This window comes from Nelumbo nucifera, chromosome 5 (assembly GCF_055504915.1).
Source record: "Nelumbo nucifera cultivar China Antique chromosome 5, China Antique-T2T, whole genome shotgun sequence".
Classification (NCBI taxonomy): Eukaryota; Viridiplantae; Streptophyta; class Magnoliopsida; order Proteales; family Nelumbonaceae; genus Nelumbo; species Nelumbo nucifera.
Window position 1 is genome coordinate 39,089,207 of NC_142653.1, and position 24,907 is coordinate 39,114,113.

Genomic DNA, 24,907 nt, shown 5'->3' on the forward strand with positions numbered 1-24,907 from the left:
CAAACTAATGAAATATGAAGAGAAGAAAATTAAAATATATATATTAAAAGCTTGTTTACAACCAAAATTCACTAAACCTAATTTCTATGGGAAGTATAAACCTATAGCGATCTCTATGAGCGACAGAGACAGTTATAAACCTCTGGTCCAACACACACATACACATACATTAATATATATTCAAAACATATAATATGAACAAGCACATTCTCGCCAAGACATCCAGATATCAATCCAAATATGCAACCAAGAAATTAAGGTAGATCAGATTACCTATCAAAAAACGAAGGCAAATAATGGATTTGAAGAAGATCTCTCTTTTAGTGAGGTAGATGACTTTGAAACGAAAAAAAAGAAATGAGAAACAAAACATCAAAATGGGAACAAATTTGTAGAGATCAGCAAACCTAATCAATCCCTTATATTCATTTCCAAAGAAACAAATAGAACAAAAAGAAAAAAAACTCTAAAGTAAAACAGAAAATGATAGTTCACAACATAAATAAGTGCCTGGACTTCCAAAACCCTTAATAGATCTCATGTAGTGATTGGATTTATTATGTTGTAACCTAAACCTAATGCCTTAACTCCCTAAATTATTGCTGAAGAATTTCTCATGCAAAATCAATTTTGTTGGATGATTGTCATCGTTGTTTACATGAAAAATAATGAACCATCAACAAAAAACAATGAAGCAAATCTAACAAACTTATCATTGATAATGGAGCCACGATAGTGAAGTTATAGGCTCATATTTGAGTTTGTTTGTGATGAAAAAGGCTGAGGTCGAAATAAGAATAAGAACAATATCTATTCGGACGAGGGAAGCAACCTATAAATGAAAAAAAAATCAAAATCAAAATCAAAGGCAGACCTCTATCAAACTCTCAAACTCTCGAAGAGGGCTCAGAACTAGAATATTCTCCCTAGAACTCTTGAAGAGGGCTCAAAACTAGTCTCTTATCTCTTGAACTCTTTAACTATCGAAGAGGGATCATAACGGTCTATTATCTCTCGAATTATCAAAGATGGCTTAGAGAAAATAGTCTATATCGATGCAATAGATATATCTGTTTAGTTCGATCGATCAGGAATGCAATTTTCACTTTGTTTTTTTGGAAACAAAATTTCATCTAATTTTCGATGCAAACCTTGGTCTGTAAACATTTTTGCTTCGAAAATCAGTTAATTTTTTAATCGTAACCAAATAAAAGCAAATTTGAATCGGGATGCAAATTTGCAACGGTTCAAATTTGCAATCCAACCAAACGCAGCCTTAGCTTTGCATATAATGTTGCTTCATGAAATCTTTCGAATCCGCTAGATAATTCAGTAGCACAAGTGCATTAGGGTCATATGACAACAAGTAGAGTGGCTGAATTTAATTGATTCATTGCATTGGTTTATAGTGGTTGAAGCTGAAGCTACATTGATTGGTATACTTTCTACAAAGTCCATACCTGCTACTCACAAGATGCTACCCACAACTCTCCCTACATTATGAGAGCAAAACACATATACTCTAACATGATGTGGCTTTCCCACATCACCACATGTGTAGGATTTCGAATGACATCCAAATCTCTAAGGCATTGACTCATATCCACTCTCCACCTTCTGATATTTATTGGAATGCAAGAAGCTCCTCTCTCATCCACTAGTAAAGTTTACAAACTCATGTTCTTCATAGAGTCTTCAAACTATTAGTCAAGGAAAGGATATTGATCATATTTTTCTCAAGTTGTGTGCTCATGAGACAAATATGGGTAGTGGTGGGTAGTACTAAAGTAAGCCCCACTAGTTCTCAAATAATTTGAAAGAGTGGTGGGTTAAAGTCCATGAAAAATATTGTAAAGTTCGCTTAAAAATGAAAGAGAGATGTGCCTATTTGCTTTGGCACATATGGAAGAATATAAATAACAAGAACTTCTCTAATACCTCGGAACCCCAATTAAGTATAGATAAAGCCTCAAAAGACGTCTCAGAATTCAGGACATATTTGATGATTCAAAATCAAATCCTAAGATTAAAATATGGCAAAAATTTTGTTGGACTCCACTCGAGGAAGGGTGAATTAATATTAATTTTGACGCATCTTGACTGAGCAATGGTATGCGTACGGTCGCGGTTGTGGCGAGGAATAATATTAGTTAAGTTTTAGACTTCTAATGATACTCTTTGGGCATCTCCTCTATCAACGGTGCAAAAGCTTGGGCGACTCGGGAGGCTCACAGCCTAGCGGCAAATTTTAGAGGAATGAAGGTTATTATTGAAGGATATTTTAAGCTAGTCATCTAGTGCCTCAACAACACAAGTATCTCCAAGTGGAATCTCAATACTATCTTACAGGATTGCTCGAGATCCAAAGACCTGCTAGATGGGGAAGTGAGCTATAGACACGTGTTTAGAGAGACGAATCAAGCGGCTGATTGGATTGTAAATCAAGTTCATTATAGCATTGATTTTCTTAAGGTTGATATTTGTAATCTACTAGTGTCTTTATAAGGGTGACTTGTGGGGTTGTGCTACCCCCGTCTTGTGCAGCACATCTAATATATATATATATATATATAGTAATAATTTCAGACATGTAGATTATATATATAATTTAAGGCCAAAGACCCCTACAGTCATACATGTAGCTCATTTACATCCAGACACATGTCATTCTAAATATTTAAACAAGATGGACACGTGTCAATTTCTAATTAATGCTAGTTCAAGAAAAGAGCCCACTAACATGGAGAGTGGAGCCTACCACCATGCAGAGTTGTGAGAAGTGGGAAGCTCCCACTTTCAATCATTTTTCTAAAAAAAGGAAATTGTGTTATTAATTAATTTTAACTACTAAACTAATTAATTAATTCCAGCTATTGATTACTAAAAATAATTATTGTTAACTACTTCTAATTAATTAATTACTAATAATAGTTGTTGTTAATTACTAATTAATTATTGTTAATTACTTATAATTAATTAATTTCGGTTATGAATTACTAATAACAATTATTCACTGATAATAGTTAATTACTGAAAATTATTTCTTATAATAATTACAGCTAATACTTAATTACTGAAAATTGATTACTCACAATATTGCTCATTATTAATTCGAAATGATGATTAATTAATGATAATTAATAAATATTTTCATAATGGTAACTAATAGTTTGGAAATAATCATTTTATATTTATATTAACTCATATTAATTACTTTGAAAATAAATATTTAATGTTAATAATTTATATTATATTTGTTATCAAAAATTATAATTCATTAATTTATATGAAATAATTAATTATATTATTATTAGTAACTATAATTAATAATATTATATTAGTTAATATAATTATATTATTATTATTATCAACAATTATAATTAATTATTACTAATACTAATGATGATAATTCTTACTTCAGTATGTTAATTAATTAATATGTATTTAATAATATTAATTATTAATTAGGATATAATCATTTTATATTAATATTAATTCATATTATTTATTTTATAAATATATAATTAGTGTTACTTATTTACATTATTATTACAAGTAATTATAATTAATACTATTATTATAAATTAATTTCATTATTATCCTGCAATAAATACTTCACTTAGTGAAAGTTAAATTATAAAACTTTCTATTATTCAATATTGTTAAACTTAAAGAATATAATTATAACAACAAACATTATTTTATGTATTAACTAAAAATTGTATTTATAACAAATTGATTACTTAATAAAAGTAAAAATAAAATAATAATAATAGTACTAATAATAGTAATACTTTAACATTACTGATTTCAAAATTAATACACACATAACAAGAATATATTATTAGTTAATAATAATAATAATAATAATATGCATATTATTATTACTGAATTCATAATTATTAATATATTATTATTCTATTAATAATATTGATTATTGTTAAAAAATATTAATAGCAAAATTTAATTTCTTAAAATTATTATTTACTAAATAATTATATACTCTTTGATTAACTACCTTACTGATTAACTGGTTTTTTTTATGTTCAATAATTTGTTTTGCAAAAATCGAGACAATTTTTCATTTCCAATGCTAACCATTTTACTTTTTCTCTTATTCAGTTTTTCAAAAGATAAAAAATAAAATAATGATATTTATCTATTTTTATCAAATTATGTATTTATGAAGTTGTTGTCATTGATGATGAGTCAACTTTTTGAAAGAGAGGAGTACTAATAATAATTAATGACTTCTAATTAATTAATTTCAGCTATTAATTACTAATAATAATAACTCACTAATAATAATTTTTTCTAATACTTAATTACTGATATTAAGTAATTACTAATAATATTTCTCATTATTAATTTGAGTAATAATTAATAACGATTTTCATAATGGTAATTAATAATTCGAAAATAATCATTTTATACTTATATTATCTCATATTAATTATTTGAAAATAAATGTTTAATGTTAATTATTTATATTAGAATTATTATAAGAAGTTACAATTCATACATTTATATGGAATAATTAATTATATTATTATTATCAGTAATTATAATTAATTATTATATTAATCAATATAATTATATATTTATATTATTACTATCGATAGTTATAATTAATTATTAGCAATAGCAATGATTTCTGATAAAATTTAATTACTAATTATAATTACTTATCGATAATTAATTCCTTAATTATAACAATGATAATTATTAATCGGGGTGAAATCATTTTATATTTATATCAATTCATATTAATTATTTATAAATATATAATCGATGTTACTTATTTACAGTATTGTTATTATTATTATTATTTACAATAATGCTATTATTATTCTCCAATAAATATTTTATTTGTTTAGAGTTAAATTATAAACTTTCAATTATCCATTATTGTTAAACTAAAAGAAATATAAAAGAAATTATTATTTATAGAATTAACTAAAAATCATAATTATAACAAATGCATTATTTAATAATAATAATAATTATTATTATTATTTAATATTACTGATTTCATAATTATTTATATATTATTAATCTATATTACTCAATAAAGACATGAAATAAAAAAATATTCAAAATTCTACTAAATGAATGAACTAAAAATCTATTAGTATTCTAATTGACTTGAATTTCACACATCATCATGCCCAAAATTATAATTTCAACATTCATTTCCTATTTCTATTTCCCAATTCCCATAATCCAACATACCATTATGTTATGTACATGTTTCCCTACCTTTTTCCTAAAGATAAATTATAGCCAATCTAGGTGCATTGTGGGGAGCTTAGACTTAAAATTCGTAACTATAATCGACCAAAAGAAGTGTTGCCACCTAACTTGGAGGTGACTTCGATACTTAGGATGGTTCCATTATTCTCCTTTTCTTTTCATGTTTCCTTGGCTTTGGAGTGATAATTAAATTATCAGTTGATTGTAACCATACATGATATATTTTTCTTCTCTTACTTCAGAGGATGGATGCGTCTACAAATATTGTTTGGCATGGATTGTTTTTCTTAGTAGCTCTTTGAATTATTTTCTTCCTTATTTGCTTATTTGAATGGATATCATTGAAATGTGTTTTATCCATTCATATGTCCATAAATATTAAGTAGTATTGGTGATATTGCTATAAATATCCATCTATTTTTTCTATTTTATAAATAGATTAATGATTTCAAAGTTATTGATACTTTTTTGGGGGTGGGTTGCTCAACAAGACATTGATTTTTTATTGTTAAATAGTAAATTTCAAATTAAATGATACTGTAGTTGCCCCTTACTTAGTATGGGGTCATTGTTTAGATAAAACATGGTAAGTGTCTTAAATCAAATAAATAGACTATCCTAAATATCTATTATAAATAATTAAAAAATTAAATAATTCAAATTAAATCAAATAATTACTTGCTAAAAATTATTGAATTAAGTAAATAATAATAACAATCAATTATTTATAGAATTAATTAATAATAATAATAATAATCAAGTACTTAATTAAGTAAATAATAAAAATGAAATAACAATCACCAATTATCATTAATGTTTATTCAAAGCATGCCCCATAATAATTACCAAGTACAGTAATTAAATCTTAAATAAGAATCAATATTTATTTACAATCATTCAAATTGTTAAGCCAAATCATTAATGTTTATTCTTAAATGCAAAATATGAATTAACAAATCTATTATATAATAATTATAGTCGGTTGAAAAAATATTTTAAGTAAATATTTAAATATTTACAAATTTAGTTAATATTATTATTGTATAACAAAAAATTTAAATTAAATACTAAAATAAATTAGTAATAGTAGTAGTAATAATAATAATAATGGTTAAATTAAAGTAATAAATGGTTAAAGTTGAATTTAGTGACCCGTATAATTTAACGGGTTTAACATATAAGAGTCAAGTTATGTGGACCCGTAGACTTTATGAGTGTCTTAAAAAATGGCAGTTTATAAACAATAATAAAAAATGGTAATAAAAATTATTAATGCTTATTATATATATACATATATAATTAACTTCCCCATACTTAATACGGGATCATTCACTAATTTCGATCTTATAAAAAAACATCAAACTAATCATTGCTAGCAATGAACACAATAGATGGATAAATGAAATAGTTAGGAATAATATCATATATATTAACCGAATAGAAGGTAGGAAATGCTTATGGTAAACAACATGGGTAAGTAGTAGGGGTGCAACTTGGGGGGACCAACCTGAGAATTCGTGTAGGTTGGGACTGGGATAGAAAACTCAAGGCTGAGCTAAACTTCAGTTGGACTTGGGTTCAGGTCTCGTATAGTGCAAGTTTGACCCGAGCCTGGCCTAACCCAGCCCAAGCTCACCGAAACAAATACATGCATGCATGTAGCATACTTACATAAGAATGTATTTTTTTCTAATTATATATACATGTGTATATGTACAAAATATCTATTTGCATATTTGTAATATTTTTAATCAATTCCACTATTAAATTGGACCATTAAACCCAACCAAAAACTGGTTATATGGAAATATATACATAAAATTTCTCAACCAACCCCACATAAGCCCAATTAATTTGACCCAATCCAACCCAAGTTGTATTGGGTTAAACTCAGGTTGGTCCTGGGTTGATAAACTTGAAGTTAACCTTGGATTGGGCTAGGCCTGAGCCCAATGTTTGCACCTTTGGGGTTGGGCCTGGGACCTTCAACCTGACCCGATGTTGCACTCCTTATAAATTTAAATGAGAAAAAAAAAGGAAATAAGAGGTGGACGAGGTTTTGGGTTTTGAGGTTAGAGCTAACTTGATGAGTTTGGAAATGGGCCGGCTATGGGGTTTGTAACCTCACAAAAAAGGATAAATTACAAATAAGTAACTCTGTACTTTGGGGTAGTAACACTAAAGGGCATGAACTTTCAAGTGAAACAGTTTGGTACTCTAAAACTTTAGAAATATACACTTAAGTACAAAGTTGTTAAAACTGATGTTATAACGATGGTAAAGTTACAAAAATTTACCCTTTTTTGTGAGGCTACACACCCTAAACTGATGCTTAAGTATACTTTCAAATTTTCACCTTCAAATGGTCTATATCTAATTTGAACCATATATGTTGAATTTGAAAGTAAATATTAAATATTTTTATTCATTTTACCATCCTTTCTAATCATTTTATTTCATTTGAAACATCTATATACTTTTTTTCAACAAAGAATAAACCCATTTCGATAGAACAATGAGAAACAATGAAAAAAAAAAAAACTAAAATATGGACATTTTTGTAGTTTTACCTTCATTGTAATGTTAGTTTTAACATAGTTGGACTCAAGTGTATATTTCTAAAAGTTCAGGGTACTAAAATGTCCCATTTGAAAGTTTAGACCATAAGCGTCACTACCCCCAAAGTACAATGTACCTTCTATAATTTAGTCCTCTTAGTTTTGAACATGTGGCATGCACTCTCGTGTTGGTGAATACATAGGTGGCGACCAAATATGATGTGGGAAGAGTTTTGGATAGCAAATCCAGGCTCCTACGCATTGCATTATTTACTTAGTTTATCTAAACAAATGACAAATTAATAAACTGGTTAGTTTAACCATCTCACCCATTATCAAACATCTCCTTAGTAAAATTTGGTTGATGATATTGAGCCTGTATGGAATAAGTTCAAGTATCACCCCCCCCCCCCCCAAAAAAAAAAAAAAAAAAAACTAGGCCTAGCCTAGTTTGGATTGGCTTGACTATGATTGTTCATGAGACCAATTAAACTGACCAACCTAACCCAACTCAACCCAAATTGGTTGATTTTCATTTTTTCCCCGGTCAGCTTCAGTTCATGCATTATGCTAATGTGAGATGTTGGATTGGTTTTGGTTTGGTTATGTATAAATCGACCAAACCGATCCAATCTAACTATATGTATTAATATTTGATGTTTTAAAATTCATTTTTAATATGGAAAAGTGGAAAAATCCCATAATTCATAGCCTTAAATAATTAAAATTTTAAAATTATTTTTAATAATATTAATACAATTATTAATTAACTTTATTGTTTTAAAATTTTTATCCAATCAAAACACGTTGGTTTAACAAATTAGTTTTGGGGGTGTGTTATATATAATCGATCCAAACTAATACAACCTAGGTTGGATGCTTTTCACTAATAGTTGATCAATTTTGAGCAGTTAATTCCCCAACTTGATCATGTTGGTTTGATTGACCAAACAGCTTGCAATCAAACCAAAACCAACCAATGAACACCCCTACGCCTGACTAGGGGTGCAACTTGGATGGATTGAATCGGGTTTAGGGCGACCAAATAAAATCAAAAGGTGTAAACTTTAGGCTCGTGCCTGATCCAACTTGACATTGAGCCTAATTTTACCAAAGTAGGGACAACCGGAGCTACACCTAATACAATTTGTGTGGGGTTAGGATAGGGCTAATATGCTTAATTGGGTTTAAAGAAGTTTATGAAATGTGCTATTGTTCAACCATCATTTGTTAAACTTTAGAGCAAAGCTTTGAACTAGGAATTATAATATATTAAAAACATGTATAAGTTTAATTAATAAATGCATATATACTTATTAAATACACACCATATGTAAATACATATAATTAAAAAAATATGTTTATAAATGTGATGCTTATATATTTATTTGTTTAAGTGGGTCGGATTGCCTCCAATTAAAATTCTATGCAAATAACATTAAGATGTATATTGAGAATATCTCGTATATATATATTGTTTCTGATACCATTCTATACATGTATATTAAATGCATGAAAAGGACACTTTCCATGTGCCCTCGAATTCCCATACTTGCATAGTATACGCAGAGTTTTTATTGGCGGGAAAATCCGTTGCCATTATTCATAGTAAGGCTTAAGAAGGGAAAATTCCGTAAAAACAAGGGAAAATTATGGAAACACACAATGCAGAATTCTGAATTCTAGCCCCCCCTACAATTAGCCCTCTCTCCCCTATAAATCGTGAATTTGGCATCAATATCAGGTACTTCTCTCTAAAAACAATGCATGCTAGAGGTAAGGGTGGGCATTGTTTGGTTAAAACTGAAATATTAAACAAAAATTTTAGTTTTGTTTTTTTTTTGGTTTTTGAGTAATTCGATTGGATTAGTTTGATTTTTAAGAGTTTTGGTTTTTGGTTTTGATTTTCAGAGTTAGAAATTCAGTTAATCAAAAAAACAGAATTAAATAAAATTCATTATATAATATATAATATGCTATATATTTATATATTAATATATTATAATGAAATTCATATTATATAATATATATTATAGGTTATAATATAAAATATTATATATAATAATTAAATTCGATTTTAAACCTAAAAAACTGAAAACCAAATCGAAAATTTTGGTTTTCTTGTAATTTGATTTCGGTTTAATTTTGATTTTTTTTATTTTGATTTTTAAAATTTTGATTTATTTGATTGAATTTTTAATCGAATAAATCGAATGTTAAACCCTAACCGGAGGCTGGAAAGGGAGCACGTTCACACCCTAGAGATAGAGGTCTTCTTTTCATATTTTAAAATTTTTTAGGGTAGATGACTGAAAAGGATATTTGACTGAAAAGAGAGAGAGGGGCGGGGGGGACGAGAGTGAGGAGATAAAGGAGAAAAAGAAAAATAATATATACAACACGCCAAAAAAAAAAAAAGGAAAAAAATGTATACGCAACAGGAGAGAGAAAGAGATGGAAATTGTAGCGCGGTTAAGTCCGATCCCGCGCAGGCCAGGGCGTCGTAAGAAGAGAGAGAATTACAGTTGTCCTTCGTAAGTCTCAATTCTCTCTCCCTTCCGTTGGAGTCTTTCGACTCTTTCCCGTCCAATTCCCTCCCAGGCCCCCCTACTTAATTGTGTTTCATTCTTCATTCCGCCACACGCTTCCTCGTTCGTCCTAGAAATCTTCGATTTTTTCTTGTCATTCAATGTTGTTGTCTGCTACTCCGATTCGAATGCCCTAGACGTTCAAAACTGTTTAGTGTGCTTCCATGGAGGAGGAGAATGTCGGTGGTGCGAACTCGGCGAGGGTTTCTTCGTCTTTCGCCCCAGAGACCGGAGGGGCTTCTTCGTCTACTTATGCATCCAAGAATGGGCGCTGGTTTACCGTTGAGCTTAGACCCGGCGAGACCACTATTGTGTCTTGGAAGAAGCTGATCAAGGAAGCTAACAAGGCGAGTCAATCTACTCCCGCTTCTGAGGCTCCCTCCGGTGCTCATCCAGCTCTTGAGTCTCGGCTTGCTCCGGTAAGGGTTTAATTTTGACAGATTTGATCGCTTTGGTTTATGAACACATTGGAAGCTAAGGGCAAGTTCGTTTTTTGAAGCTATGTGTTGGAATTATGGTCTCTTTGAACTGTGGCAGTAACTAGAACATGCGGACCTTGGTCCTCTATTGGGACAAATTTGATATTTTTTCTGTTGGCATTCTTAGCGGCTTATCAACTATGATTGCTACAGTCGTTGGTCTACAGATTTTGTCTCTGGCTTTGGTGTTTGGTGCCTATAAGTTTTATGTATTCGGATTTATGATAGATGTTGCTTTTCATAGGGTTTGTGCACGGGAAAATTATGAAGTTGACCTTTCGACCATGTTTTTGTAAATGTCAATGTGCAAGGATCAAAATATCGATCTGTATCCAAAGGGTCGGATGCACTGAAATACACAGGGTTTGGGGGCTTTGAACGTTTGGGATGATAGAAGGCATCCTTCTCAGCCTGTTTGAGAATCATCAGGCTGATAAAATACCTAATATCGTGAGTATTGATATTTTGATCATTGCCAATGTGCTGTTTTCTTGCCTTTGCTGGGCATGCTCGGTTATTGCTTTATAGGCATTTTTTCAGTGTGATAGGGGAACCTGCCAGTATAGTAGGACTGCAGGAGATTAATAAAGTTGATGTGAAAAGAGAAAGAAATTGAAATTCCATACTAGGATGACTTAATAAAGTTGATGTGAAAAGAGAAAGAAATTGAAATTCCATACTAGGATGACTTATGTACGATGCACGTCATGGTTTGTTGATGTCAGTGAAGAAACAACATGTTCAAAAAATGAGAAGCAGAAATAATGTTGAGATGGATGAGTGAAAATTAAAAAAGGATAGGAGCAAAAAATGAACACATTCATTGGAATTTAGAAATAGCCCGACAGATGATAAAATGATGGCAAATAGACTAGGATGGTTTGGTCACTTACAAAGGAAATCATCTACGCCATCAGCGAGAACAGTTTGCAAGTTGAAGGGCATAGAATGGGCTAGGGGAAGCTGGGTAGAACAAAATGGGACATGGGTTGGTGTAGATAAATGATTTGAGGGCCATGATTTAACAATGGATCTGAAACTAAACAGAGTGGAGTGGTGGATTGGTGGAACAGGATTCATGTTGCTGACCCCATATGGTTGGGACAAGATTTAGTTGAGTTAAGTTAAGTTGTATATCATGATTTGGTGACAAGTAATATGAAGAGAAACAGAATGTTTTATATGCATGGCACCTTTAATGTGGATGCTATTGAGGAGATTATTTGTATTGCTATAACTCCCCACTACAATAATTAAATCATGGTACAATGACTGCTTGTAGATAGAGCAGAAATAAAGGAAGTGGAGGTCCATAGGCTCCAGAAAGAGATACAAAAATAGAAGTAAATTTATGTCAGCGATTATGACAAATTGAAGATTCCATTTTGCAATTACAAGTAATTCATTTGTCCATTAAAATGGAGTCTTCCATTAGCAATAACAAAGGTGCAACAACACCATTTGCAATGCATAATTTTTTCAAAGCCATGTTTCTGACATCATTTTCTGGTCATTTGGTTAGACATGACATTTAAATGGTTAAATAGTTACAACTAATGAAATCATTTTTTTAGCAGACCAGCTGTTTTACCCCTTTGTTTGGACAGTTATTTGTTTGTTTTCATTTGAGTTGTCACAATGTGTTTCTGCATTTGCTACATAAAAAGCAACAAATTTGTGTTTGTGTAAGGCTAGTTGGGACTTAGACTTAAGTCCTTGAGTGTGTTTGTTACATGAGTATTCCATATAGGTTTTCACATACATATATTATGATTGTATGACATAACATGTCAACTTCAGTAATAATTTCATCAGTCCTTCAATAATAATAATATTTTTTTTTTTGAGAAAAAAGGTAATGTATTAAAAGAAGCAAAAAGATTTACAAAGCCCTGCTCAAAAAGAAATTGATGCAGGGGAAAGAAACTCACAAGCTGATTACATTTCTGATCTAGATACGAAAATATTTATAGGATAAAAAAAGAACTGGAAGGCATATCTTTTAGCTGTCTATGCATTGCAGTCCATGAATAGATTCTTCCCTATAATTTTTTTTAGGATTGTATCCTCTGTATTGAATTTGCTTTCAAAGATTCTCCTATTTCTTTCCAACCAAATAGACCAAATTACTGCTTCCAGGACCACTTCCCACAAAACTTTCCCTCTCTTGGACAGACCCTTAAGCTGCCAGCATCCCAATAGTGAGATCAGATATTTTGGGAAACAGAAGCTAACTTCAAACAGCCCAAAAGCTTTCCCCCATATCATACTAGCAAGTTTACGGTGAAAGAACAGATGCTCTGCGTTTTCTGAAACTGACCCACATAAACTGCATCTGCTTGGCTACACCACCAAACCCCTTTTGCCAAAGAGTCTGCTGTCAAGCACTTTCCAAGAGTGGCTGTCCATAACAGAAACACAACATTAGGTGGTGCAACTGACTTCCAAACTCTCTATTCAGGGAACTTCCCTACCTCCTCTCTGTTTAACTTTAACCTTTCATAGAATGAGTTAATAGAGAAAACTCCCGAGTGATCTCCCACTCAGAATTTTTATCTGACCTAGAGAAATCTGGTCTGAAAGAGCTAAGGGTTTGCATCAACTCCATCCAAAGAACTATTTCCCAATCATTCAGGTTTCTTCTGAAAATGGGACACCACAGTCTCCTGTAATTTTACCATGAGAGTAAACCTCAGCTACCAGACAGTCCTTATTTTGAGCTATTTTTTACAATGTTGGGAATCTTTCCTTCAGAGGGCACTCCCCACACAACCAGTCCTTCCAGAACAGCACCTTTGAGCTGTCACTAATTTCAAACTTGATTTCTTTTTTAAAAATTGAGGCTGATTTCTGAATGCCTTTCCAAACTGAGTACCCATAGGATATGCTGGATTCTCCTAGGTCCCAGTTTAAGTTAGTAGAGCTGTATTTAGCCAAAATCACTCTTCTCCAAAGACTGTTGGACTGCTCACTCTACCTTCAATACCATTTCCCCAAGCAAGCCAAATTGAATTTTCTTAATTTCCTCACCCCTAGGCCTCCAGCTTTCCTTGGCATACAAATCTTATTCCAATTGACTAGGTGAATTTTGAATTCCTCCTTCCACCCCTTCTAGAGAAAACCTCTCATCCTCTTCTCGATTGTCCTTGCTGCATCCTCAGGAATTGGGAAGAGTGAAAGTAAATAAGTTGGGTAAGGAGGAGAGCACACTTTTGATTAGAGTCAGCTTTCCTCCTTTTGATAAGTACTTAGTCTTTCACAGTGCCAACTTCCTGTCTACCATCTCCACCACCAGTGCCCAGATTTTCTTTGAGGTATATCTCTTTCCTAGTGGCATTCCTAGGTACTTTGTGGGCAATTTGCCGGTTTTGCACCCAACATTACTCGCCAAAATCTGAAGGTCTCTTCCTTTCTCCCACAACAAACATTTCACTTTTATAAATGTTAATTCTTAAACCTGAGACTGCTTCAAACCAGATTACATGTGAATAGTCTCTATTTGATCATGAGAAGCTTTCAAAAAGAAAAGTGTATTGTCTGCATATTGAAATAAAGGTATCCCCACTTCCTCCCCCACCTTAAATTCCTCTAAAAACCCTCCTCCATTTACTCTATTAACCATAACACTCAAAGCTTTGGTGATGCAGATGAAGAGTAAGGGGGATATCGGGTCTCCGACCTGAATTGAGCCCTCTAATGTTCCAGGAAATGGTTTTAAGATTGTCCATTTTCTTAGAGCAAAAAGAATTCCTTTTCTAACAAATTTAACTTTTTTTTTTTTTTTTTCTTTTTTAATTCTTTTTTCTTTTCTTCTCTCTTTTCTTTTTCTTTTTCTTTTTCTTTTTCTTTTTCTTTTTGTTTCTATTTTCTTTTTCTCTCTCTCTCTCTTTTTTTTTCTTTTCTTTGCTTTCATTTTCTTTCCCTTTTTTCCTTAAAAAATACCTCGGAAACTATTCTCATTGCCCTTTTCTTCCTTCTTTTCCTGAGGGTGCTGAGCTTCCCACCTTGTCGTTCAAGCCCCATGAGAGACTAAACAGCTCTCTGCTTGTTTTTCTTCCTTTTTTACCTTTCTCTTCTAGTGTCTGTCTTTCAATCTCAAAGAGCAAGAAAATTGTTTCTGCTTCCATGCCTTTAAAAGAGACCCCAAGAAATTCCCTAAAGGCCAAAAGCTTCGACAACACCCAAAGAGAAACTTCATCGTTCCGGTCCTGCTGAGCTTCCATGCCAAAACAACCAATTTGCCTTTGTTCCATTGGAGGCCAACTATCCATTGGGAGCAGAGCAATTGGGCTTAACTCTAAAGCATCATTGTTTCCTATTGCTACCTCTTGAGGGAATGCGCATGGGTTCAAACTTTCTCCTGGCTTCCCTTCTTGTGCAAAGGGACCATAACTCGACTCACCTTTTTTGATAGACGATTGACGGAAGTGATCTTCTTTGACTTCGGGTACTCTGGGTTTCCTTGGCTCTGATAAGTTGGTTCCAGTTTCTGTTAACACCGAAAAGGCCTTGCTAGCTACTGCTGAAACATTAGGAACACCCTGAAGTTCGGTTTGGGTCGGGTCAGAGAGGGGTTTTTCTGTTGGTTTGGCCCAAACCTGATCCGCTTCTTTTTGTCTAAGCCAGCTGCGAGAGTTTACATGTGTCCCTCTTCTACCGCCACTGCTTAGGTGCCTGGATTGATCCCTTGACCATGTGCCACTCTTATGATTCCTCATGGCAGAGCTACAAGACCTATAATAACGAGGTTTCCTCGTCCTGCTTCTGTCTTCCCTCCTTTTAAACCCTCTCATATTTTTTCGCTTTTTTTTTGATATCTTTTGAAGGGCTAGCCCATCCCCCCAACCCAGTTGCGGGTGGGATTCGATCCCAAGTCTCCGCTACAACCAGCAGGAGACCTTACAAACCAGCTGATTGGCACCTTGCTCTGTTCAAACACCTTTCCACTACAAAGTCGATCACCTTTTCATGCTCCAAGTTTGAAATTTGAATAAAGTTGCTTTTCTGACTGCCAGCGGATGTCAGAGCTATTCAGGGTTCTCTCAGAAGATCGATGGTCCTTAGCACAAACTTTTCTGCCCTGTTCTGCAACTTCTGCCCCCTCCTCTCTCCCAGGTGCCACGTAGCAACCTAATCTGTCCTGCGCCCCAACCAACCTTTTGTCTTCTCCAGAAACTGAAACTGGCGCTGGTGCTGGAGCTGCGTCTTCCTCAACTGAGGAGAGGTTTACCGTTATCACTTCTTTTCCTTTGATTCATCTCTTAACTTTGGCTGAAATGCTCTCCCCTGCGAAAAATTTATGAATCCAACATTCCTCCGCCTCTATCATTTCCCCATAATCTGAAGCCGGAGCCACTACCTCAGGAGGGATTTCAGGCCAAATTGTAACCACAAAAACCTTTTCCCCATCAACCACATTTTCTGCTGATGGTGGGAAGCCTTTCCAGGATGCTTTCACCCTAATCCATTCCACCTTTTCTCTCGCCTCTACTGTGTTGTCTAAATCCAAGTGGCCTCTGCATAATTTCCAATTTTCCTTACCAGCTCCTCATTCCACAGGTTGAGTGGAAGACCAAAGATTCTGAACCAGTACGAGTCAGGAAAGCCAGTCTTCCTCTTGCAGCACCTTCCGATTTCTCCCATGGATACAGGTGAAGTGAAGCTCCACTCTTCTGCCGTGCCTATCTTCCCTTTTTCCAGCCAAGCAATCGCCCTGAAACTCCCTCCCCCATCTACGAGCCTTTCCCTTCCCGGAGCTACCCACCTTTCTGATCTAACCCCTCTGAAAGTCATTGAAAGATTCCTCAGTGAAGAAACAGTCCGTTGGCGACGGTTAACAAAGCCGTTGGTCATCATCCGGAACAAATACCAGGTACCACCGGAGGCTAACAGTTACGGTCGTTGGTCATCACAGTGATTATGTATACTGCCACCAATATTCCTATTTATCTGTCCATGTAAGTCTGTGCTTGCAGTTGTTATCTATAACTGCCTTTACATTTTCATATTTATATCAAGATGTGTGATCCATTTGCACCACTTCTAGGAAATTGTTTTAAACCTACCTTTATTGAATGCCTAAGTTGTGTGTATATATCTGTGTTCTTAGGGTCAACCTGCAGAGGGTGAGTCGAAGGATGCACCTCCAGGAAATCGTTTTAGTGCTGTTATTGAGAAAATTGAACGTCTATACGTGGTACAGACGATACTTCTTTATCTATCTTATATTGAAGCTTCATTGGTTTAATTGTTCCAGATGTTGAAGGGACTATTCCCTTGCTGTTTGCTGAATTACTCTTCAGAATATAACAAACTTATTCTTTTCAGGGTAAGGAAAGTAGTGATGAGGAAGAACTTGATGGTGTTCCTGATGATGATCAATATGATACAGAAGATTCTTTTATAGATGATACTGAGCTGGTTGGTATCATGATTCTTGTTTTATTACTGTTTTTTTTTCTTTGTAGTTTACTTGTTATAACTAGATAGAAAAATTAACAGTCATAACTGCCAAGCATGTTGCCTTCTCCTTTTCCTTTTCATGTTAATTTCATCATGGTTATTGGTTAATTGAGTGCTGAAAATATTCATATTATTATTGTTACCAATCAAAAAGAAAAAAAACCCAGGCTGACAAGCATGAGAATGCATATTTGAGTCTGAAATCCGTCTCTTTGGGCCAAAATTTTCATTAGGTTAGGTCCATATCCACTTCAACCTTCCCAAAACCCTGTATGACTGGGATATTGGATAGTAGGTCCTTGCTGATGTCCCAGTACTGACTTGGTAATGAGATATATCTCTCCCAGTGGAGATGCAGATTCAAACTGATGCATTTGTTGCATGTCTATTTAGATCATCATGCAGCAGCTGTTGGCTGTTTATGTATCAAAACTTGTCATAGTTTCTACTGAAATAACCTTTTTTATACAGAAAACAATCCATTTAATTGCATTAGATGAACCTTTGTTATTAATAAATGATCATCAATGCCCTTTTGTCCCTTATGCAGGATGAGTATTTTCAAGTTGATAAGTCATCGACGAAGCACAATGGTTTCTTTGTTAATAGGGGGAAGTTGGAACGCATGTGAGTTTCTTTTATTATCTTCTTATTAACAATCTTTCTTTAATTAAAGTTTGTCATGTTCTAGATTGTATCTGCTCTTTTCTCCCAGCTTCATTTAAGGGAGGCTGGGGAGCACCGAAGATGTATTCTATTTTGTTGGTTCATTTCCCCCCAATATTTGATTTTTTTTTTTTTGAAAAGTCAAGTATATGTTAATTAAAACAAAAGAGCTGTACATGAGATGTTGTACCAGTATGTATCCTTAGGCCCTCCCAAAAAAATCCACCCTCAAAAAAGAAAAGGAGAAAGCATCATTTTTAAATACAGTATGAATGGATAACCAACTTCTAAGATCCTCTACTACCCTATTTATCACCCCTGATTCTGTTGATGCTTTCTGTTAAGAAAATCTCAGATTTCTTTTAGATCAAATGGCCAACATTAATTGCCATAGGAATTGCTCACCAACAAGCTTTCTCTTTTCTGGACCAGCCCAGAATGCCCCATTCTTGCAGCAGATCCTTAACTGAGACTACAGTGCACACACAGATGTCTGATAGTCTCTTTCTCTCTATTGCAAAGCATACAGAGCCTGTCTTGGACAGTGTATCCCTTTCTCATTAGCATTTCCTTGGTCAAACATTTCTTTAGGGCTACCACACAAGGTTCAAAATATCGGTACACCTTTTTTTTCAAATTTGGTTCAGAGGGGCCGGCTTAAGGTCCGTCCACCCCCTGGACCGGTCGAAACTCCGATACACCCTCTGTAGGGGCATATTGGAAAGCTCCCGATACGTGTCGATACTTTGAACCTTTCTACCATGGTACCACCCAAATGAAGAACTTAACTTTGGAAGGTGCAGCAGAACTCCAAATGATCTTATTAGGAAAAGGGTCCCTCGGAGCTCCTACCAGGCCCTTGTAAAAGGACTTGACTGAGAAGACCCCGGTAGGAGTCCACTTCCAACATCTAGAGTCTTGTATCTATCTGTAGGTCCAGATGTTTTGTTCTGAAGAAGAACCAGAAGATCAGTTACCTGATCAATCTCCTAAACGTTAAAACTTCTCGTGAAAGGACTCCAGCAGATCATGCTGCCATTCACCTCATAGGAATCTGCCACCCAAGCCAGTTTGTTTTCTGCCATATTAAACAAGGAAGGAAATCTGTCTTTTAGTGCCAAGTCACTACACCAAAATCCAGCCAAATTCTTACCTTCCTCTGATCTCCCACCTTGAAGATCCTTCACAGAAACTGCTGTAAACTTTTGAGATGCCCTTCCACAAACTACACCCATAGGATGAAAGGGGAGTTTCTGCTCCCGGCCATTGCTACAAGGACCTTACTTCTCAGCTATAACCTTCCTCCAAAGATTGTTTGGTTCTGTAGCAAATTTCTAAAACCATCTACCCAAAAGTGCCTTGTTAAGAAGTTTGACCCTCCTTAACCCAGACCTCCATGAGACACAGGTTTACAGACTTGATCCCAATTCACCAAATGATATTTGGAAGAGTCCTTCCAGCCATTCTAGAGGAAATCTCTCATTCTTTTTTCTATCTGTTCTGCCACCTCAGATGGAATTGGGAAGATAGACATGTAAAAAGATGGGAGGCTAGCTAACACACTTTTAGAGTTACTTTTCCACTCTTAGATACCGGCCTTTCCAAGAGGCTAACTTGGAATCCACCTTCTCTAAAACTGGAATCCAAGTCTCCAACTAGCTTTTGAGGTGCACTTGGTTCCTAGGGGCAAACCCAAGTGTTTAGAAGGGAAGTACCCAACTTTGCAACCCAGGAGATCAGCCAACTAAGCCACATTCTCTACCTCACCAACTGCCATTATCTCACTTTTGGCCAGATTTGCTTTTAAGCCTGACACGACCTCAAACCAAAACAATAGGTATTTTAAATTGGTCACCTGATCCGAAGAGGCATTGCAGAAAAACAGTGTGTCATCTGCAAACTGAAGAAGAGCAATTTCTATGCCATTGTTCCTAACTTTTAAGCCTTCAATACAATCTGCTTCAGCAGTCCGGGCTACCATTCTGCTCGATCTTTGACTTGTAGGGGTTGTTTGGTAATGGCTGAAGTGGCTGAACTGAATGGTTTGTTGCTTTGTCATTTATTGGATAAATAGACACAAAATAAACTATTTATTGATATAGTAGTCAACCTAATGTGCTATTTGGCCATTAAGGAGCTTACGACTACCTAACGGCTTATTCACTAAAAGACAGTGATAAGTCATCTGGTCCAGCCACTTAAACTGTTATCACGGGCAGCAAGCAATGGATTGAGCGCTAGCACTCAAGCCGTTGCGCGTTATACATGTTAATAAGCGTGATCAAATATATCTTTTTCGATGATCAACAGAAAAATAGGATTTTCAATGGCTTTCTATCAGGATTGTGGGGAAATTTTGAAAGATGAATTAATGGATGTATTTGTGGAGTTCTATCAAGAAGGGAAATTATCGCCTAGAGAAAATGCAACTTTTGTTGCTTTAGTGCCAAAAAAGGAGGCCAAAACCCCTAAGGATTACAGACCGATAAGTCTTGTGGGTAGCTTGTATAAAATTATTGCTAAAGTTCTGGCTGGTAGGTTGAAGAGTGTACTGCCCTATATTATCTCTCAGAACCAAGGAGCTTTTGTAGAGGGGAGACAAATTGTGGATCAAATTTTAGTGGCAAATGAGTGTGTGGCAGCTAAGAGAAAACAAGGTGACAAAGGCTTGATTTGTAAATTGGACCTTGAAAAAGCTTATGATATGGTGGATTGGTCCTTCCTGTTGAATTTAATGGAAAAGATGGGGCTAGGTTAAAGATGGAGGATGTGGATTAAAATGTATTAGCTCAGCACATTTTTCTATTCTGATGAATGGGGTAGCAAAGGTTTTCTTCCAGGCTAAAAGAGGACTAAGACAGGGTGACCCCTTATCTCCATTCTTATTCACCTTTGTGGCTGAGGTTTTGAGTAGACAAATCACCAAAGCTGATCAAGAAAATCAGTTTAAAGGTTGGAGAATGGGTAGATTAGAAGTGGTGGTGTCTCATTTGCAATTTGCTGATGACATAATTATTTTCTGTGAAAGCTGTGATGAAGCCAGTTTAAGGAATTTGAAAAGATTGGTAGATGAATTTCAGCAGGCCTCCAAATTGAAAGTCAATTGGGGAAAAAGCTGTGTAGCCGGAATCAACATTGAAGGGGGGGATATCCAAGCCATGGAAAATCTGCTAGGTTGTGAAGTGAAAAATTGGCCTCTGGAATACTTAGGAATGCCTTTGGGTGGGAATCCGAAAGCTGAAAGCTTCTGGAAACTGGTGGTAGAGAGAGGTTCATGAAGAAGTTGGCAATGTGGAAGAGAAATTATATTTCCTTGGGGGGAAGAATCACCTTGTTAAAATCAACCCTTGCAAACCTTCCCACTTACTTCCTTTCCACCTTTAAGATCCCGGTGAAAATAACTAGGAAATTGGAGAAGATTATGATGGACTTTTTGTGGGAGCCAGGTGAAGAAAAGAAAGATCATTTAGTGAAATGGAAGCAAGTTTGTTACCTTAAGGACAAGGGTGGATTAGGTATAGGGAACTAATAAAGAGAAACAAGGCCCTCCTAGGGAAATGGCTATGGAGATTCCCTTGTGAGGAAGAAAGGTTGTGGCACAGGGTCATTAAAAGCTTACATGGGGATGCAGATAACGACTGGAATGCAAAATTAGCTCCCAATGCAGCTCCATCCTCTCCTTGAAAGGCAATCTTTGAGGTATATCCAACTTTTCTTCAATTGATCAGGTTTGATGTTGGTTGTGGCAACAAAGTTTTTTTTCTGGGAAGACCTTTGGGTTGGGGATGTGCCTCTTATGTTCGATTTCCCAGACCTCTACTCTTTATCAAACTATAAAAACAAACCTGTTGCTAGGTTTGGTGTGCTTTCAGAATCAGGGATCTCTTGGGATTTTGGCTTTAGAAGAGGGTTGAGGGAAAATGAGTGTGAATCTCTAGTGCTGTTGATTTCAACACTTGAGAGGGTCTACTTGGACCAATCTATAGCTGATTGTAGAGTGTGGTCCCCAACTTCTGATGGTTTATTTTCCTGTGCATCTTTGTTTGGTTTGCTCACTCATATTAACCATATGGGGGTGAACTATAAGCTTTTTGTTGGGAAGTGTTCCTAGGGAAGGTAAACACCTGTGATGTGCTACAGAAAAGGAGGCCAAACAATTGCCTCTCTCCTCATGTGTGTGTCCTCTGTTTGGGATGTGGTGAAACTCTAACCCACTTGCTATTATCCTGCTCTTTTGCTTCTGGTATTTGGAATGTTGTTTGTTCTCTCTTTGGATGCAGATGGGCTCCCCCACAGGATGTGGTAAATCTATTCAGCCCCTCTTTCCTGTATCAACAGAAGAAAACGGGAAAATGTATATGGAAGGTAGTGAGAGCAGCTACAGTATGGACTATTTGGGAGGAAAGAAACCTAAGAATCTTTTCAGGAAAAAGCAAAACAATGGAGGAAGTTATTGAAGCCATAAAAATCAGAACTGCACATTGGGTGAAGACCATGGAGATTTTTAGAAACTACTCCACGAATGAGATACTAAGGAAATGGGCTGAAATAGCACAAACAGATGTACCCAAAGTTTTTGTAAGCATGGAATGGAAGCCACCAGCACAGAACAAACTAAAACTGAATTTCGATGGGAGTTCTCTTGGCAACCCTGGAAGGGCAGGCATAGGGGGTGTGTTTAGAAATTATCTGGGTGTGGTGGTGGCACTCTACTCTGGTCCAATAGGTTATGGTGACTCAATACAGGCTGAATCTCTAGCCCTACTTCAAGGTCTAAAGATGGCTGAGCAGATAGGAACAACAGACGTAGAAATTGAAGGAGACTCTCTATTGGTCATCTCTTGGGCCAAAAACATCACATCAGCACCTTGGAAGCTCAAGTTTATTTTCAGAGAAATTGACACACTTGCAAGGAAGTTCAACTCTCAGTTTGGTTGGGTTAAAAGGGATGCAAATGGGATGGCAGATACCCTAGCAAGAAGGGGCAAATAGATCTTCATTGTATAGGGCAGAATTGTAACTGATTGCTGGAGATTGCAATTTCCTATGCAATCTTTAGCTATTGTATCTTAATCTCTCTGTTATTAATGAAAGATTTTTACTGATAAAAAAACAGAAAAATAGGATTTTATTGAAGAAAGCGAAATCTACTTACTATCTGAAAAGATGGGTGGTAATGTACAAATACAAACAACTAAAGCTGATCATATCAGTACTTTACTATGTAAAATTCTGTACAAAACTTCCCTTGGCTTGGGCATTCTCCATACTAAATTCTCCCAAGTAATGCTTTTTTCTACCTGGAAAGTGCCAAACTTTTAGCAGCCCTAGGGACAACCTACCTGAAGGAGCAGTTCAGGCTTTTGGCTACTGCTCTTGCTTCTCTAGTTAGAAAGCTGAACATTCAAGGGATTTTTTTCCCTGAGATGTTACACAATGGATAACCACTTGAAAGTCACCTTTAACAAGTATATCTGTCCAGCAAATCATGAATGTGAGTTTTAAGCCTTTAACGAGAGCTAACAACTTTGCTTTTAAAGAATTTCCAAAACCCACTGGCTTTGAGAACTTGCATAATATATTTGTCCTTATAATCTCTTATATCTCCCCCCATGCCCAATGCACCCATGTTGCCTAGATTGCAACCATCAAAGTTAAACTTCCTTCTATCTGCTTTCGAAACCCTCCAACTCTTTTCCATTTTTCTTTGAAGAGTAATGAAGAAAATCTTTTATTAAAAATAAAATAGGTATAATCTAATCGGGTGTCAAAATGACAGACACACACTAGAGAACAAAAGTACATCAGACTAGACTAAAATGATTCACATTACAGGCTTGAATCTCAAGAATGTCCCAGAAATTCTCTACAAAATCTGAAGTACTGATATGACTCAATTCTTGAAGGGAGAGGGCCAATTTGTGATAAGTTTGCCAACTGAAGCCACAATCACTTCGATACTCTTTTCCTTTCCTTCAAAGAGCCTCCTGTTCCTTTCCCACCACAGAGACTAGCAGACTGCAAAAGGGGTGCAGCTCCAGATAATTTTAGCTTTCTTGCTTCCTCTGAACTTTGGCCAAACAGAGATCTGTGTAGTTGAGGATGGGCGGAAAATGGGGATCCCAAATAGGAAGAAGTAGAATCTCCAAATGAAGCTCAGTCTCCTCACCCTTCCCCCTTTCATCTCACTCCTTCTGAATCCCCCCCAAGCACCACGGCCCCTCCCAGCTCTGCCTTACCCTTCTTTGCTCCTTCCAGAACTCTCCTCTTTCCCCTTCCTTATTTGGCCCATACACATTTGTCACACCCTAGGACCAAACCCCATTAACCTCTTGCAAGCAGACTGACTCAGAATGCATCCCAACCCACTCCTCTACCTTCCTAAAAACCCCTGGTTCCCATAGGATTACCAAACCCCCTGCTAGGCCAACCGCATTCAGTTCCACCCGCTCTCCAACTCCGTTCCATGCTTTTATGCTATCTTTTAATAGATAATCCTGTAATAGCTTACCTGCCACTCAATAATAGCTAGGTCATCCATTGTGATTCCCTTGAACTACACATGTTAAAGCGCAATGTGCAATTCTCACCATGATGATGTCTATCAGAGAATGACTATTTTGTTCTTTTTTTGTTCTCAAATATTCTTGCATTCCCCTCTTCCCTTAAAACTTTACAAAATGACTGCCCTTGTACACTCCCACAATTTTTTTTTTTTTTTGCCTTTTTGTTTGACAAGAGACCAGATTTCCATGAAATAATTTATAAATATGTGAGGTATCCGAGATGCCCTTAAAATGGACAATAAAGTGGTTTTGTAGGGAGGGGGTTGGAAGGGAAGGGTCTCCATCTAACATTTATAGTATGTGGACAACACAATAAATTTTTGTTGATGGATCAG

The 24,907-nt window shown here is 35.2% G+C and overlaps 1 protein-coding gene across 6 annotated transcripts in view; it reads left to right on the forward strand.

The window, feature by feature from the left end:
• Positions 1–10,264: 10,264 nt before the first annotated feature.
• The window catches only part of LOC104606669 (ubinuclein-1-like), a 47,614-nt gene continuing 32,971 nt past the window's right edge, over positions 10,265–24,907 (forward strand). For 4 of the 6 annotated variants that reach the window (XM_010271985.3, XM_010271986.3, XM_088887660.1 and 1 more), the window contains exons 1-4: positions 10,268–10,818; positions 16,988–17,074; positions 17,206–17,298; positions 17,891–17,967. In XM_010271985.3, the coding sequence (XP_010270287.1) occupies positions 10,564–10,818; positions 16,988–17,074; positions 17,206–17,298; positions 17,891–17,967 (512 nt within the window). In that variant the 5' untranslated portion in view covers positions 10,268–10,563. Of the gene's footprint in view, positions 10,819–16,987; positions 17,075–17,205; positions 17,299–17,890; positions 17,968–24,907 lie in introns of all 6 variants that reach the window. The other 2 variants (XM_010271984.3, XM_010271987.3) reach the window with 1 other exon arrangement.